Here is a 12,394-nt window from a genome sequence, read left to right as displayed (position 1 = left end):
CACTGAGCTACACACCTAACTCTTTATTTTTTATTTTGAAACAGGTCTTGCTAAATTGCTGAGGCTGTCTTCAAACCTGTAATCTTCCTGTCTCAGCCTCCAAAGTACTGGGATTACAGGCATGTACTACCATGCTTGGCAGATTTTCTAGTGTAAAGTCCTTTTATGCATAAGAAACCCAAGCCCTGGACAGGGATATGACCCAAACAATGTTCTATGAAAAGCTGGAGAGCCAGGCGTGGTGGCACACGCTTGTAATCAATCCCAGCATTTGGGAGGCTGAGACAGGAGGATCCGAGTTCGGGGATAGCCTCAGCTACTACTTAGTGAGGCCCTTTGCAACTCAGCGAGACCCTGTTTCAAAATAAAGAATAAGCCGGGTGTGGTGGCGCACGCTTGTAATCCCCGCGCTTGGGAGGCAGAGATAGGATTGCGCTGGTTCGAAGCCAGCCTTGCTGGCTTAAGAGACCCTGTTTCCAAATAAAAATATAAAATAGGTCTGGGAGTGTAACCCGGAGAAGGGTTTCCAGGAACCCCAGTACCACAAAAAAATAAAATAAAATAAAAAAGAATAAAAAAGCCAGGCATGGTGGCACATGCTTGTAATCCCAGCATTTGGGAGGCTGAGACAGGAGGATTGTGCAGGTTCAAAGCCAACCTCAGCTACTTAGAGGTCCTTTGAAACTCAGTGAGACCCTGTTTCAAAATAAAGAAAAAAAAAATAGGGCTGGGGATGTTGCTCAAAGGTAGAATGCCCCTGGGTTCCATCCTCAGTACTGCAAAAATAAATAAATAAAATAAAATAAAAATAGGGATGGGGGTGTAGCTTGGAGGTAGAATGCCCCTGAGTTCCACCACCATTACCACAAAAAGAAAAAAAGAAAAAAGCTGGAGAGAACATATTTTATCTTCTCTCTCCTCTCTCTCTCTCTCCCTCTCTCTCTCTTTTTCTCTTTTTGTTGTACTGGGGAGGGAACTCAGGGGAATTCTACCTCCGAGCTACACCCCAGCCCGATTTTTTATTCTTTATTTTATTTATTTATTTATTTGGTGGTACTGGGGTTCCTGGAAACCCTTCTACCTCTGGGCTACACTCCCAGACCTATTTTTATACTTTTTAAAATTTGGAAACAGAGCCGGGCGTGGTGGTGCACACTTGTAATCCCAGCATTCGGGAGGCTGAGACCTGGAGGATCACAGTTCACAGACAGCCTCAGCTACTTAGTGAGGCCCTCAGCAACTCAGTGAGACCCAGTTTCAAAATAAAGAATAAAAAATAGGGCAGGGGGTGTAGCTCAGAGGTCAAATGCCCCTGGGTTCCATCCCCAGACCCGCAAAAAAAAAAAAAAAAAAAAAAAAAAATGGAAACAGGGTCTCTTAAGCCAGCGTGGCTGGCTATGAACCTGTGTGATCCTCCTGTCTCCGCCTCCCAAGCATGGGGATTGGAAGCGTGTGCCACCATGCCCAGCTTATTCTTTATTTTAAAACAGGAAGTTCAGAGGGCCTCACTAAGTAGCTGAGGCTAGCCATGAACCTGCGATCCTCCTGTTTCAACCTCCTACTGGGTTTACAAGTGTGCACCACCATGCCTGGTTTCCCTCCCTCCCTCCCTCCTTCTCTTCCTCCCTCCCTCCCTATTTCCTTCCTTCCTTCCTTCTTCCCTCCTTCCTTTCCTTTCCTTCCTTCCTTCCTTCCTTCCTTCCTTCCTTCCTTCCTTCCTTTCCTTGTTCTGGGATGAAATCCAGGACCTTGATGCCAGGCATATACTCTACCACAGTTATACTTCAGGTCCTAGAGACATGTTTCTTTTGGGGCTTCTTTTCCAAGAGCATGTGTACGTCCAGTTTCTTGCTATCTTTTTTTAGCCCAGGTGGGTGCAGGGCAGGGATAAGAGGAAGATGTCTCTGTCTTGGTTATAAGCGGGGAAACTACGGCCAAGAGCCATTCAGTATTTTGCCGGGGCCTCGGTAGAGCTGGCACACAGTCTTCAGTGAGCCACAAGCCCTGTGAAACCAGAGTGACTGAGCAGAAATTGGCAGGAGTGATGGCAGTGTGGAAGCTGGGACCGGGGAATGAAAAGGGGACTTTGCTGGCCCTACCTCTGCTCCAGGCACGGCCCCTGACCCGCTACCTGCCCATCCGGAAGGAGGACTTTGACCTGAAGACCCACATCGAGTCATCGGGCCATGGCGTGGACACTTGCCTGCACGTGCTGCTCAGTAGCAAGGTACCCAAGCTGTGTGCCCTGGTCAGAGGTGCCTCCTGGGGCCTGGGAATGGTGGCCTTGGTTCCTGCCACAGCCTGACCCGGTCTCTGCCCCAGGACCTGGAGTGCTGGCCTGAAGACATGCGGGGGACAGTCCCTAGAAATAGAGGCATGGGCTGCGGCACCCAGAGGGAGCTGCTCACGCAGAACGGTTCAGGGGCTGCGCTCTGGGTCCTTGCTCACTCCTTCCTTCCACCAGGTCTGCCGTGGCTACTTGGTCAAGATGGGCGGCAAGATTAAGTCATGGAAGAAGCGCTGGTTTGTCTTTGACCGGCTCAAGCGCACTCTTTCCTATTATGTGGGTGAGTGACCACCTGGGGCAACTGATCTTGGGGCCAAAGCTTGGGCTAGGCCTTGTCCTCCTCTCCCTAAAATGTGCAGGGTCTGTCTAGTTCACGTCTCTTTGTCCATCCATCCATCCATTCATTCACCCACTCACGCAGCAGTGTCACTGAGCATCAAACAAATTCAGGTGCTACTGTGGGTTCTGGTGATAAGCAAGGTGGCCACAGCGCCCTCCCTTGGAATATACTGTCAGGAAGGCAAATACTGAGTTAAAGCAGAGCACAGTGCGCTTGCTGATAGGAGACACCTCAAGTTCCCATGGAGACTCCAAGATAAGCAATTAAGTAGCATCAGGATGTGCTCAGGAAGACCCAAGGACAGGCAGCCAGCCACCCTGCTCCCTCAGCGACCTCTCCCCAGCTTCCAGAACCAAGTGGGAAAATTGTTCTGGTGTAGAGAGGTGAGGGTATTCCGGGCGTGGTGGCACACGCTTATAATCCCAGCATTTGGGAGGCTGAGACAGGGGGGTGTGGTTTGCAGACACCCTCAGCTACTTAGTGAGGCCCTCCGCAATTTAGTGAGACCCTCTTTCAAAATAAAGAATAAAAAGCTGGGCGTGGTGGCACACACGCTTGTAATCCCTGTGCTTGGGAGGCGGAGACAGGAAGATCGCACAGGTTCAAAGCCAGCTGTGCACTGGCTTAAGAGACCCTGTTTCCAAAAATAAAAAAGTATAAAATAGGTCTGAGAGTGTAGCCCTGAGGTAGAAGGGCTTCCAGGAACCCCAGTACCACCAAAAAATAAGTAAATAAATAAAGAATAAAAAATAGGGCAGAAAGTGTAGCTTGGAGGTTGAATGCCCCTGAGTTCCACCCCCAGAACCGCAAAAGAGAGAGAGAGGTGAGGGTGTGCTGTGGTAACAACCTGCCCTCAAAGCGCACTGCTCAAAACTAGTTTTCCATGTATTTATTATTATTATTTTATTGTATTTTTATTTTTTTGCAGTACTAGGGATTGAGCCCAGGGTATTCTACCTCCAAGTAGTTGAGGCTGTCTGTGAATTCAGATCCTCCTGTCTCAGCCTCCCAAATGCTGGGATTACAAGTATGCGCAACCATGCCCAGCCATTTATTCATTTATTTGTTTGTTTGTTTATTTATTTATTTTGCATATGGTACTAGAGATTGAACTCAGGAACTTTCTACCATTGAGCTGCAGCCCTATCTCTTTTATATTTTATTTTACTTTATTGCAGTAGTGGGAGTTGAACCCAGGGACATTCTACCTCCAAGCTACACCTCAGCCCTATGGATTTTGGGTTTATTTTATTTTATTTTTATTTTTTGCAGTGCTAGGGATGGAATCCAGGGGCATTCTACTTCCAAGCTACATCTTCAGCCCTATTTTTTATTCTTTATTTTGAAACAGGGCGTCACTGAGTTGCAAAGGGCCTCACTATGTAGCTGAGGCTGTCCTCGTACCACGTTTTTCCTGTCTCACCCATTTTTATTCTTTATTTATTTATTTTATTTTTTTATTTTTGGTGGTACTGGGGTTCCTCGAAGCCCTGCTACCTCCGGGCTACACTCCCAGACCTATTTTTACATTTTTATTTGGAAACAGGGTCTCCTAAACCAGCGCACGCGGCTGGCTTCAAACCTGCGCGATCCTCCTGTCTCTGCCTCCCAAGCGCAGGGATTACAAGCGTGCGCCACCACGCCCGGCCTTTATTCTTTATTTTGAAACAGGGTCTCACTTAGTTTCAGAGGGCCTCACTAGGTAGCTGAGGCTGGCCGCGAACCTGTGATCCTCCTGTCTCAGCCTCCTAAGTACTGGGATTACAGGCACAGTTTTCCTTCTTACTCCCAGTATGTCCATTGTGCATTTTGGTTAGTGGGAGCTCAGTCTTTGTTTTAGAGCACGCCTTCTGAAACATCGTGGGAAAAAAGGCTAAATGGGGCTTACATTGGCATTAAATGACCCACCTTGGAAGTGACATGCATCGTGTATGTCTGCAAGTCACACCACCAGCCACAGAGCCAGGAAGAAGCAATTTTAGAAGCCTGGAATGGGAAATGGGCTGCAGGGTTTGGTAGCAGGATGGTCGGGCTTGGAGAGCCCAACTTCCCCCTCTAACCTAGACCCTTATCAAGTGTCACAGGAGCCGAGCCTGGTGGCGCATGCCTGTAATCCCAGTACTTGGCAGGCTGAGACAGGAAGATTGCAAGTTCAAGGCAAGCCTCAGCAATTTAGCAAGACCCTTAGCAACATGCTGAGACTCTGTTTCATAATTAAAAAATAAGCTTGGGATGGTGGTGCACACCCTTAATCCCAGTACTTGAGAGGCTGAGACAGGAGGATTGTAGGTTCCAGGACAGTCTAAACAAGTAGCAAAACTCTCATCAACCTAGTGAAGACCCTGTTTCCAAATAAAAATAAAATAGGGCTGAGGTTGTAGTTCAGAGGTAGAATGCCCCTGGGGTCACCCCCCAGTACCATAAAAAATAAAAATAAAAACAAAATAAAACTGGGCATGGTTGGGCATGCCTATAATCTCAGTACTTGGGACGCTGAGATAGGATTGTGCAAGTTTGAAGCCAGCCTCAGCAATTTAGTGAGACTCTCAGCAACTTAGTAAGACCTTGTTTCAAAATAAAATAAAGGACTGGAGGTATAGCTCAGAGGTAGAATGCCCCTGAATTCAATCCCCAGCACCAAAATTTAAATAAATAGCTAAATAAACAAATAAAATAGGGCTGGAGGTGTAGCTTGGAGTAGAACACCTCGAGTTCAATCACCAGTACCCTACCCGCCTACTTGGCAATGGGTGTCACCTGTTCAGAGCCACCTTCCTGGGTCGCCTGAGCCCTGGGTGTGGAGAGGCAGACCCAGAGGTGTCCCTGCCATCCCACCTGGGCTGGGAGGAGGGGGAGAAGCAGGCTGGGGAGAAGAGGTGCATTGTAGGCATGTTGAGGTCAGTGCCCCTCTGCTTCTACAGGTTAGGGTGCAGGGTTAGGATCAGAGGCAGAGGGCCAGCTGAACCTGTTGGATAATAATACAAATCATCACAGTAATAGTGGATCATATTTATCAAGCACTTGAATGAGGCCAGTGCTGTGCTAAGCACTGTGCATTCAGGATCTCATTTAATATTTGTAATAAGCCTATGAGAGAAGCACTGTATCTACCCCACTTTACAAATAAGGAAAATGAGGCTTAGGGAGGCAAGGTCAATTCCCCAAGGTCTCCCAGCTGATGAGAGCAGGGTGGAGAGAGTGGTGCATGGGGCATCACCCTGTGGGGAAGCCAGCAAGGACTGAAGGGTGGGAGGCAGGAGCCAGCACTCGCCACGTGCCGTGTGCTGGGCTGGCACTTGGCATAGTTAATGTCTATGAACCACAAGAAGACCAAGTTCAGGCCGGTGGTGATGAGGGGAAGGGAGCCAGGCAAAGAGGCGGGCATTTGGAAGCAGGTGTCACTAGGACCCAGGATGCTGCAGAAAAGGACAGAGGGGTGTGGCCCAGCGGCCATTAGTTCAAGGACTATGGAGAGGAAGGTCTCAGTCCACTGTGTCAAGGCTGCAGAAGGTCAAGGTCAGCTGGTGGTGAGGAGGTGGAGGCTGGAGCATGTCACTGTCCCAGTCAAGGAGGAACAGGAGAGCCCAGGGACTGGAGCCAGGGTCCTTGTCCTGAGGAAGAGATACTGCAGCAGGCATGTGGCCGCCTCTGACCCAGGTGAGTCTTGCCTGTTGGGCCTGCTCACCCTACCTCTCCCTCCTCTTCCTGCTGGACCTCCCAGCATGGGTCAGATTGGATACCCTCTGCAAAGCCCTCTGGCTCCATCTTCCCCAGGGGCTTCCACCTCCCTAGAACTCCTGAGGTTATGCAAGGTCTGCCTGCCGCCGACTTGGGCCAGAGCACAACAGTGCAGTGGCAGGTGCCACCACCTTTTGTGACAGACACTGTCCTGCATAGTTTGCGTGTGTTACTGGATTTAATACTCTTAGTAGCCTGGGATGCATAGGTGTGCTTGTAGGGTTCCTAGCCCTGCCACCTGGTGAACAGGCCGTGTCTGGGCCTTCTTCCTCACCACCATACTGTTCTGCAGGGCTGCTGATTGCTCTGGATCCCAGCACCTAGGACTCCTGCACTCCACAAGGACTGGCCCTGCTCTGGGGCTGGCACATAGCTGTTGGTCAGGGGAGGTGGGCTGACGAGTGGATAAGGAGGGTTCAGATTCAGCATGGTATGTTCCCTATAGAGGATGTACAACCATGCATTGTAGTGACATTTGCAATGGGTCTAAAGATTGTCTGGGAGTTCAACAGAATGGGCAGGAGGAGACTTTCAGTGTAGAAAGAACAGACTGTTAAGGCACAGTGAGAGCCCGGCCTGGCTCCAGAGGTCTCGGCCTCGTGCAGGGAGGTGTGACAGGAGCTGGAGGGACATGCTGGCACCAGCCTGAAAAAGGCCTTGGCCACACCACAGAGGCAGCTGCTTCCCCAAAGAGTAGCCAGCAGAGAAGCGTGTGGGCTTAGATTACCCCAGGAAGCTTGTCCCTTGGCATCATGGAAGAGGGTGGAGGCTGGAGCTGGATCGGCACTGCAGGTGGCCAGTGACTCAGGCCTCAAGTGACACTGGGAGAGAGGGGACAGGAGGATCCCACAGAGGGAAGCTTACTGCCACTGTTGCCTCTGAGTTCAGCACAGTGTGACCTCTCTTCTAGTACTCTGATAGGGCTTGCACGTGAGGGTGTCAGTGGTCACGACAAGGTACCAGGCAAAGGTTTCCTTGCTGGTGTTCCTGCTGCTTCAATCCAGTATCCCCTTGGGTGGCTTTTGCTCCTCCTTCCTGCGACTGCCTCCTGCAGATGCCGTGGCTTTGAGTCTATAGTAAATGTGCTGTATGCTGTGCCTTTCTTTCTTTTTCTTTTTTATTCTTTTTTTGTGTGTGTGTGGTGCTGGGGGTGAACCCAGGGGCATTCTACCTCCAAGTTACATCCCCAGCCCCGTTTTTTTATTCTTTAATTTGAAACAGGGTCTCTCCGAGTTGCAAAGGGCCTCACTAAGGAGTAGCTGAGGCTGTCTGTGAACCGCAAGCCTCCTGTCTCAGCCTCCAAAATGCAGGATTACAAGCATGCGCCACCATACCCAGTTCCTTTTTTATTTTGAAACAGGGTCTCACTAGATTGATGAGAGTCTCACTACTTGCTGAGGCTGTCCTTGAACCTTGTGACCCTCCTGTCTCAGCCTCCCAGGTACTGTGATTACAGGCCTGTGCCACCATACCCAGCATGAAAAGGTTTAAATTGAAGCCAGTCATGGTGGCACACACTCATAACCCAAGTACTTGGGAGGATGAGACAGTTTTGAGGCTAGCCTAAGCAACTTAGTGAGGTGGTCCATAACTTAGTGAGACTCTATTTCAAAATAAAAAATAAAATATGGCTGGGGGCATAGTTCAGAGGTAGAATGCCCTTCGGTTCAATTCCCAGCACCACAGGGGGGAAAAAAAAAAGTTTAGCCAGGAGTGGTGGTGCAAACCTGTAATCCCTTACTTGGGAGGCTAAGACAGGAGGATTGCAGGTTCACAGCCTGCAATTGCAGGTTCACAGCCTACTTAGTGAGGTCCTCTGAAACTGTTTCAAAATAAAGAATAAAGCCGGATGTGGTGGCGCATGCTTGTAATCCCAGCATTTGGGAAGCTGAGACTGGAGGATTGCGGTTTGTAGACAGCCTCAGCTACTTAGTGAGGCCCTCCGCAACTCAGTGAGACCATGTTTCAAAATAAAGAATAAAAATAGGGTTGAGAGTGTAGCTCGGAGGTAGAATGCTCCTAGGTTCCATCCCCAGTACCAAAAAAAAAAAAAAAAAGAATAAAAAATAGGGCTGGAGGCAGGTATATGCATGCTTGTAATCCCAGACAGGAGCATTGCAGGTTCTCGGACAGCCTCAGCTACTTAGTAAGGCCCTCCACAACTTAGTGAGACCCTGTTTCAAAATAAAGAGTAAAAAATCGGGCTGGGGTATAGCCAGAAGGTAGAAGGTCCCTGGGTTCAATCCCCAGCACCACACACACACACACACACACACACACACACACACACACACACACACAAAAAGCTTAAGTTTAGAAACACACTCCAAAGCTGGGCGTGGTGGCACACACTTGTAATCCCTGAGCTTGGGAGGCTGAGACAGGAGGATCGCGCAGGTTTGAAGCCAGTCTCAGCTACTTAGTGAGGCTCTCAGCAACTTAGTGAGACCCTGCTTCCAAAATAAAATATAAATGGGTCTGGGAGTGTAGCCCGGAGGTAGAAAGCCTCTGGGTTCCACCCCCAGTACCACCAAAAAAATATATATATATAGAAACACACTCCACCTGCTAAATGTAGCCAGTATTAATCCTTCAGGATAACTGTATGCTTCTAGTGATTCTGTAGGAGAATATATGTAAGTTCAAACATTTTTTTTATTCCTTTTTCTTACACAAAAGGTATCATACAATAATTGCCTTGCTTACCTCCTAATGTGTCTTAGAGGTCTTTCTTGCATAAAAAAATTATATCAAAATGAGCATAGTGCCACACTCTTATAATCCTAGCACTTGGGAGGCTGAGGCAGGAGAATCATAGATCCAAGGTCAGCCTCAGCAGTTTAGTGAGGCTTTCTGTAACTTAGCAAGACCCTCTTTCAAAATAAAAAGTAAAATAGCTCTGAGGGTGTAGCTCAGAGGTAGACTGCCCCTGGGTTCCATCCCCAGTAATACACACACACACACACACACACACAGAGTTTATATCTAGGTGTATTTCAAATATTTATTTCTGAGTCAATGCCTGCATCAGGTATTTCTGTATCAATCTGTTTAACAGCTGTATAATTTTCGATCCTGTGGTACACTAAAATTTATTAATCAATTTCTACTTGATGGATAGATATCTGGATTGTTTACATCTTTTGTGACTACCAACTATACTGCAGTGAACAGTCTGTAAGTGTGTTATTTTGTATACATGTGAGATGAAGTCAGATAATTATAATCATTGGATCAAAGGTAAATGGTACTGGGGATTGAACCCAGGGGTGCTCTACTACTGAGTTATACCTCAGCCCATTTTATTTTATTTTAGCGGTACTGGTGATTGAATATATGATGTTCTACCTCTGAGATACAGCCCCAGACCCGTTTTATTTTTTATTTTGAAATGATGTCACTAAATTGCTAAAAGGTTTCACTATAAGTTGCTGAGGCTGGCTTCAAACCTGAAATCCTTCTGTCTCGGCCTCCCATGTCCTGGGTTTATAGGCATGCACCACCATGCGCCCCTGCCTGCCTGCCTGCCTGCCTGCCTGCCTGCCTGCTTTCTTTCTTTTTTTTCTTTCTGTACTGGGGATTGAACCCAGAGGCATTCTACCTCTGAGCTCCAAGTCCTTTTTTATTTTTATTTTGAAATGGTCTCAACCAACCAAAACCTTGTTTCAAAAAAAAAAAAATAGCTAGGCATGGTGGCATACACTTGTAATCACAATAGTTGGGGATCAGAAGCCGGGCATGGTGGCGCACGCTTGTAATCCCAGCATTTGGGAGGCTGAGACCGGAGGATCGCAGTTTTCAGACAGCCTCAGCTACTTAGTGAGGCCCTCTGCAACTCAGTGAGACCCAGTTTCAAAATAAAGAATAAAAAATAGGGCAGGAGTTGTGGCTCAGAGGCCAAATGTCCCTGGGTTCCATCAGCAGACCTGCAAAATATATATATAAATAAAATAAAATAAAATAGTTGGGGATGGAGGTAGAATACCCCTGGGTTAAATCCCCACTACCAAAAAAAAGTTTTTAAAAATAAAAATAGAGCTGGGCGTGGTGGCGCACGCTTGTAATCCCCACGCTTGGGAGGCAGAGACAGGAGGATCGCACAGGTTCAAAGCCAGTCGCGTGTGCTGGCTTAGGAGACCCTGTTTCCAAATAAAAATGTAAAAATAGGTCTGGGAGTGTAGCCCGGAGGTAGAAGGGCTTCCAGGAACCCCAGTACCACAAGAAAAAAAAAAAAATAGGACTGAGGGTATAGTTTGGAGGTAGAATGTCCCTAGGTTCAGTCCCTAGCTAACACACACACACACACACACACACACACACACACACACACACACTCTCTCTCTCTCTCTCTCTCTCTCTCTCTCTCCTTTTTATATTTTATTTTATTTTATTTTATTTATTTTATTTTGCGGGTCTGGGGATGGAACCCAGGGGAATTTGACCTCCGAGCTATACCCCCTGCCCTATTTTTTATTCTTTTATTTTGAAACAGGGTCTCACTAAGTTGTGGAGGGCCTCACTAAGTAGCTGAGGCTGGCTTTGAACCTGTGTGATCCTCCCGTCTCAGCCTCCCAAGTACTGGGATTACAAGTGTGCGCCATCACGCCTGGCTTGCCATTTTAATAGTTGAGAGTTTTAGTTTGCGTTTTGCACATCGTGCCCAAGGCTCCCTGCTGGGCTCTGTTTTGAAGGCCGGGAGGCCAGGACTGTCCCCCACTCCCCAGACAGGGAAGCTGGGGCCTGGAAGCTGGCAGGCCTCTCAGCGCAGCCTGTTCCCTTTGCAGACAAGCATGAGACGAAGCTGAAGGGGGTCATCTACTTCCAAGCCATCGAGGAGGTGTACTATGACCACCTGCGCAGTGCGGCCAAGGTCAGAGCGGAGGCGCGGAGGCGGGGCGGGCCAGGGTGGCCGGGCTGTGGCAGCAGAGGCCCTGGCCCAGGCCCTGTTCTCTCTGTCGACTTTCTCTTTCTTTCTTCTGTCCCCCCAGAAGAGGTTTTTCCGCTTCACTATGGTGACCGAGGTACCCCTCCCACATGCCTGTAACCACAGCTGCACACATAACACCTCCTGTCCCCACCTGCCCCTGACCCGTGACTCTCCCCTCACCCGTCCCCCTCGTCCCCTCGAATGCTCCGCGGGGGAGCCACGGGAGCAAGCGGGGTCTGTGGGCTCCAGCACCCTCCAGCTCCTTCTCTGAAAATGGCAGCAGGTTGTCACCCGGTGGGGCGGGCGGAGGAAGAGCTGAAAGGGGTGGCGGGCCTCAGCAGTGACGTGTGAGAAGGGAACTGACTATCCCCTTCCTGGCCCTGACCGCTGTCCCCCTTGGGGTGCCCACCCAGCACTTTGCTCACAGCCTTTACCCTGAGAGGAGAGTCTGACCTTCACTGCAACAGCCCTTGGGGACTAATTCTCTTACCCTGGGGTGACAAGGATCGGTGTCCCCTCAGGGTGTCCCCTGCCAGGATTCAGGGGGCTCAGAGCCTAGGACTGTGGTGGGAGAAGAGGAGCAGTTCAGTGTTCCTAGGCTGTGGGCCTCTTTCTTTTTTTTTTTTTTTTTTTTTATTTATACTAGGGATTGAACTCGGGAGCATTCTACCTCCGAGCCACACCCCCAGCCCCAATTTTTTTTTTTTTTTAATTTTGAAACAGGGTCTCACTAAGTTGCTGAGGCTGTCCTTGAACTTGTGATCATCCTGTCTCAGCCTCCCACGTACTGGGATTTATAAGTGTACGCCATGATGCCTTGCTGGTTTTGGACCTCTTTAAGGCCTACCCTTTGACTTTGGGGTTTTCTGGGGCTGAGGGGAAGAGCAGACAGGAGGCAGGTGAGGAGAATGTTCCAGTCATGTGCGACCCCCTCTCAGACCTTCCTCTCTTCCCTTGGCAGAGCCCAAACCCAGCCCTCACCTTCTGTGTCAAGACCCATGACCGGCTGTACTACATGGTGGCGCCATCGGCAGAGGCCATGCGCATCTGGATGGATGTCATTGTCACGGGGGCTGAGGGCTACACACAGTTCATGAACTGA

At 49.0% G+C, this 12,394-nt stretch overlaps 1 protein-coding gene across 20 annotated transcripts in view; it reads left to right on the top strand.

Annotated features, from left to right (window-relative positions):
* Positions 1–12,394, top strand: part of PHLDB1 (pleckstrin homology like domain family B member 1) — a gene marked incomplete at both ends in the record, with an annotated part of 51,510 nt that extends 39,116 nt beyond the window's left edge. For 19 of the 20 annotated variants that reach the window (XM_080704916.1, XM_080704922.1, XM_080704915.1 and 16 more), the window contains 4 exons: positions 2,111–2,227; positions 2,465–2,567; positions 11,150–11,235; positions 12,254–12,394. In XM_080704916.1, coding sequence (XP_080561042.1) covers positions 2,111–2,227; positions 2,465–2,567; positions 11,150–11,235; positions 12,254–12,394 — 447 coding nt within the window. Of the gene's footprint in view, positions 1–2,110; positions 2,228–2,464; positions 2,568–11,149; positions 11,236–11,353; positions 11,387–12,253 lie in introns of all 20 variants that reach the window. The other variant, XM_080704924.1, reaches the window with a different exon arrangement.

The sequence above is a fragment of the Muscardinus avellanarius genome, assembly GCF_963383645.1.
Source record: "Muscardinus avellanarius genome assembly, chromosome: 1".
In the NCBI taxonomy this organism is placed as follows: domain Eukaryota; kingdom Metazoa; phylum Chordata; class Mammalia; order Rodentia; family Gliridae; genus Muscardinus; species Muscardinus avellanarius.
The sequence above is the reverse complement of the archived record's forward strand: the minus strand, read 5'-3'. Positions and strand labels throughout refer to the sequence as shown.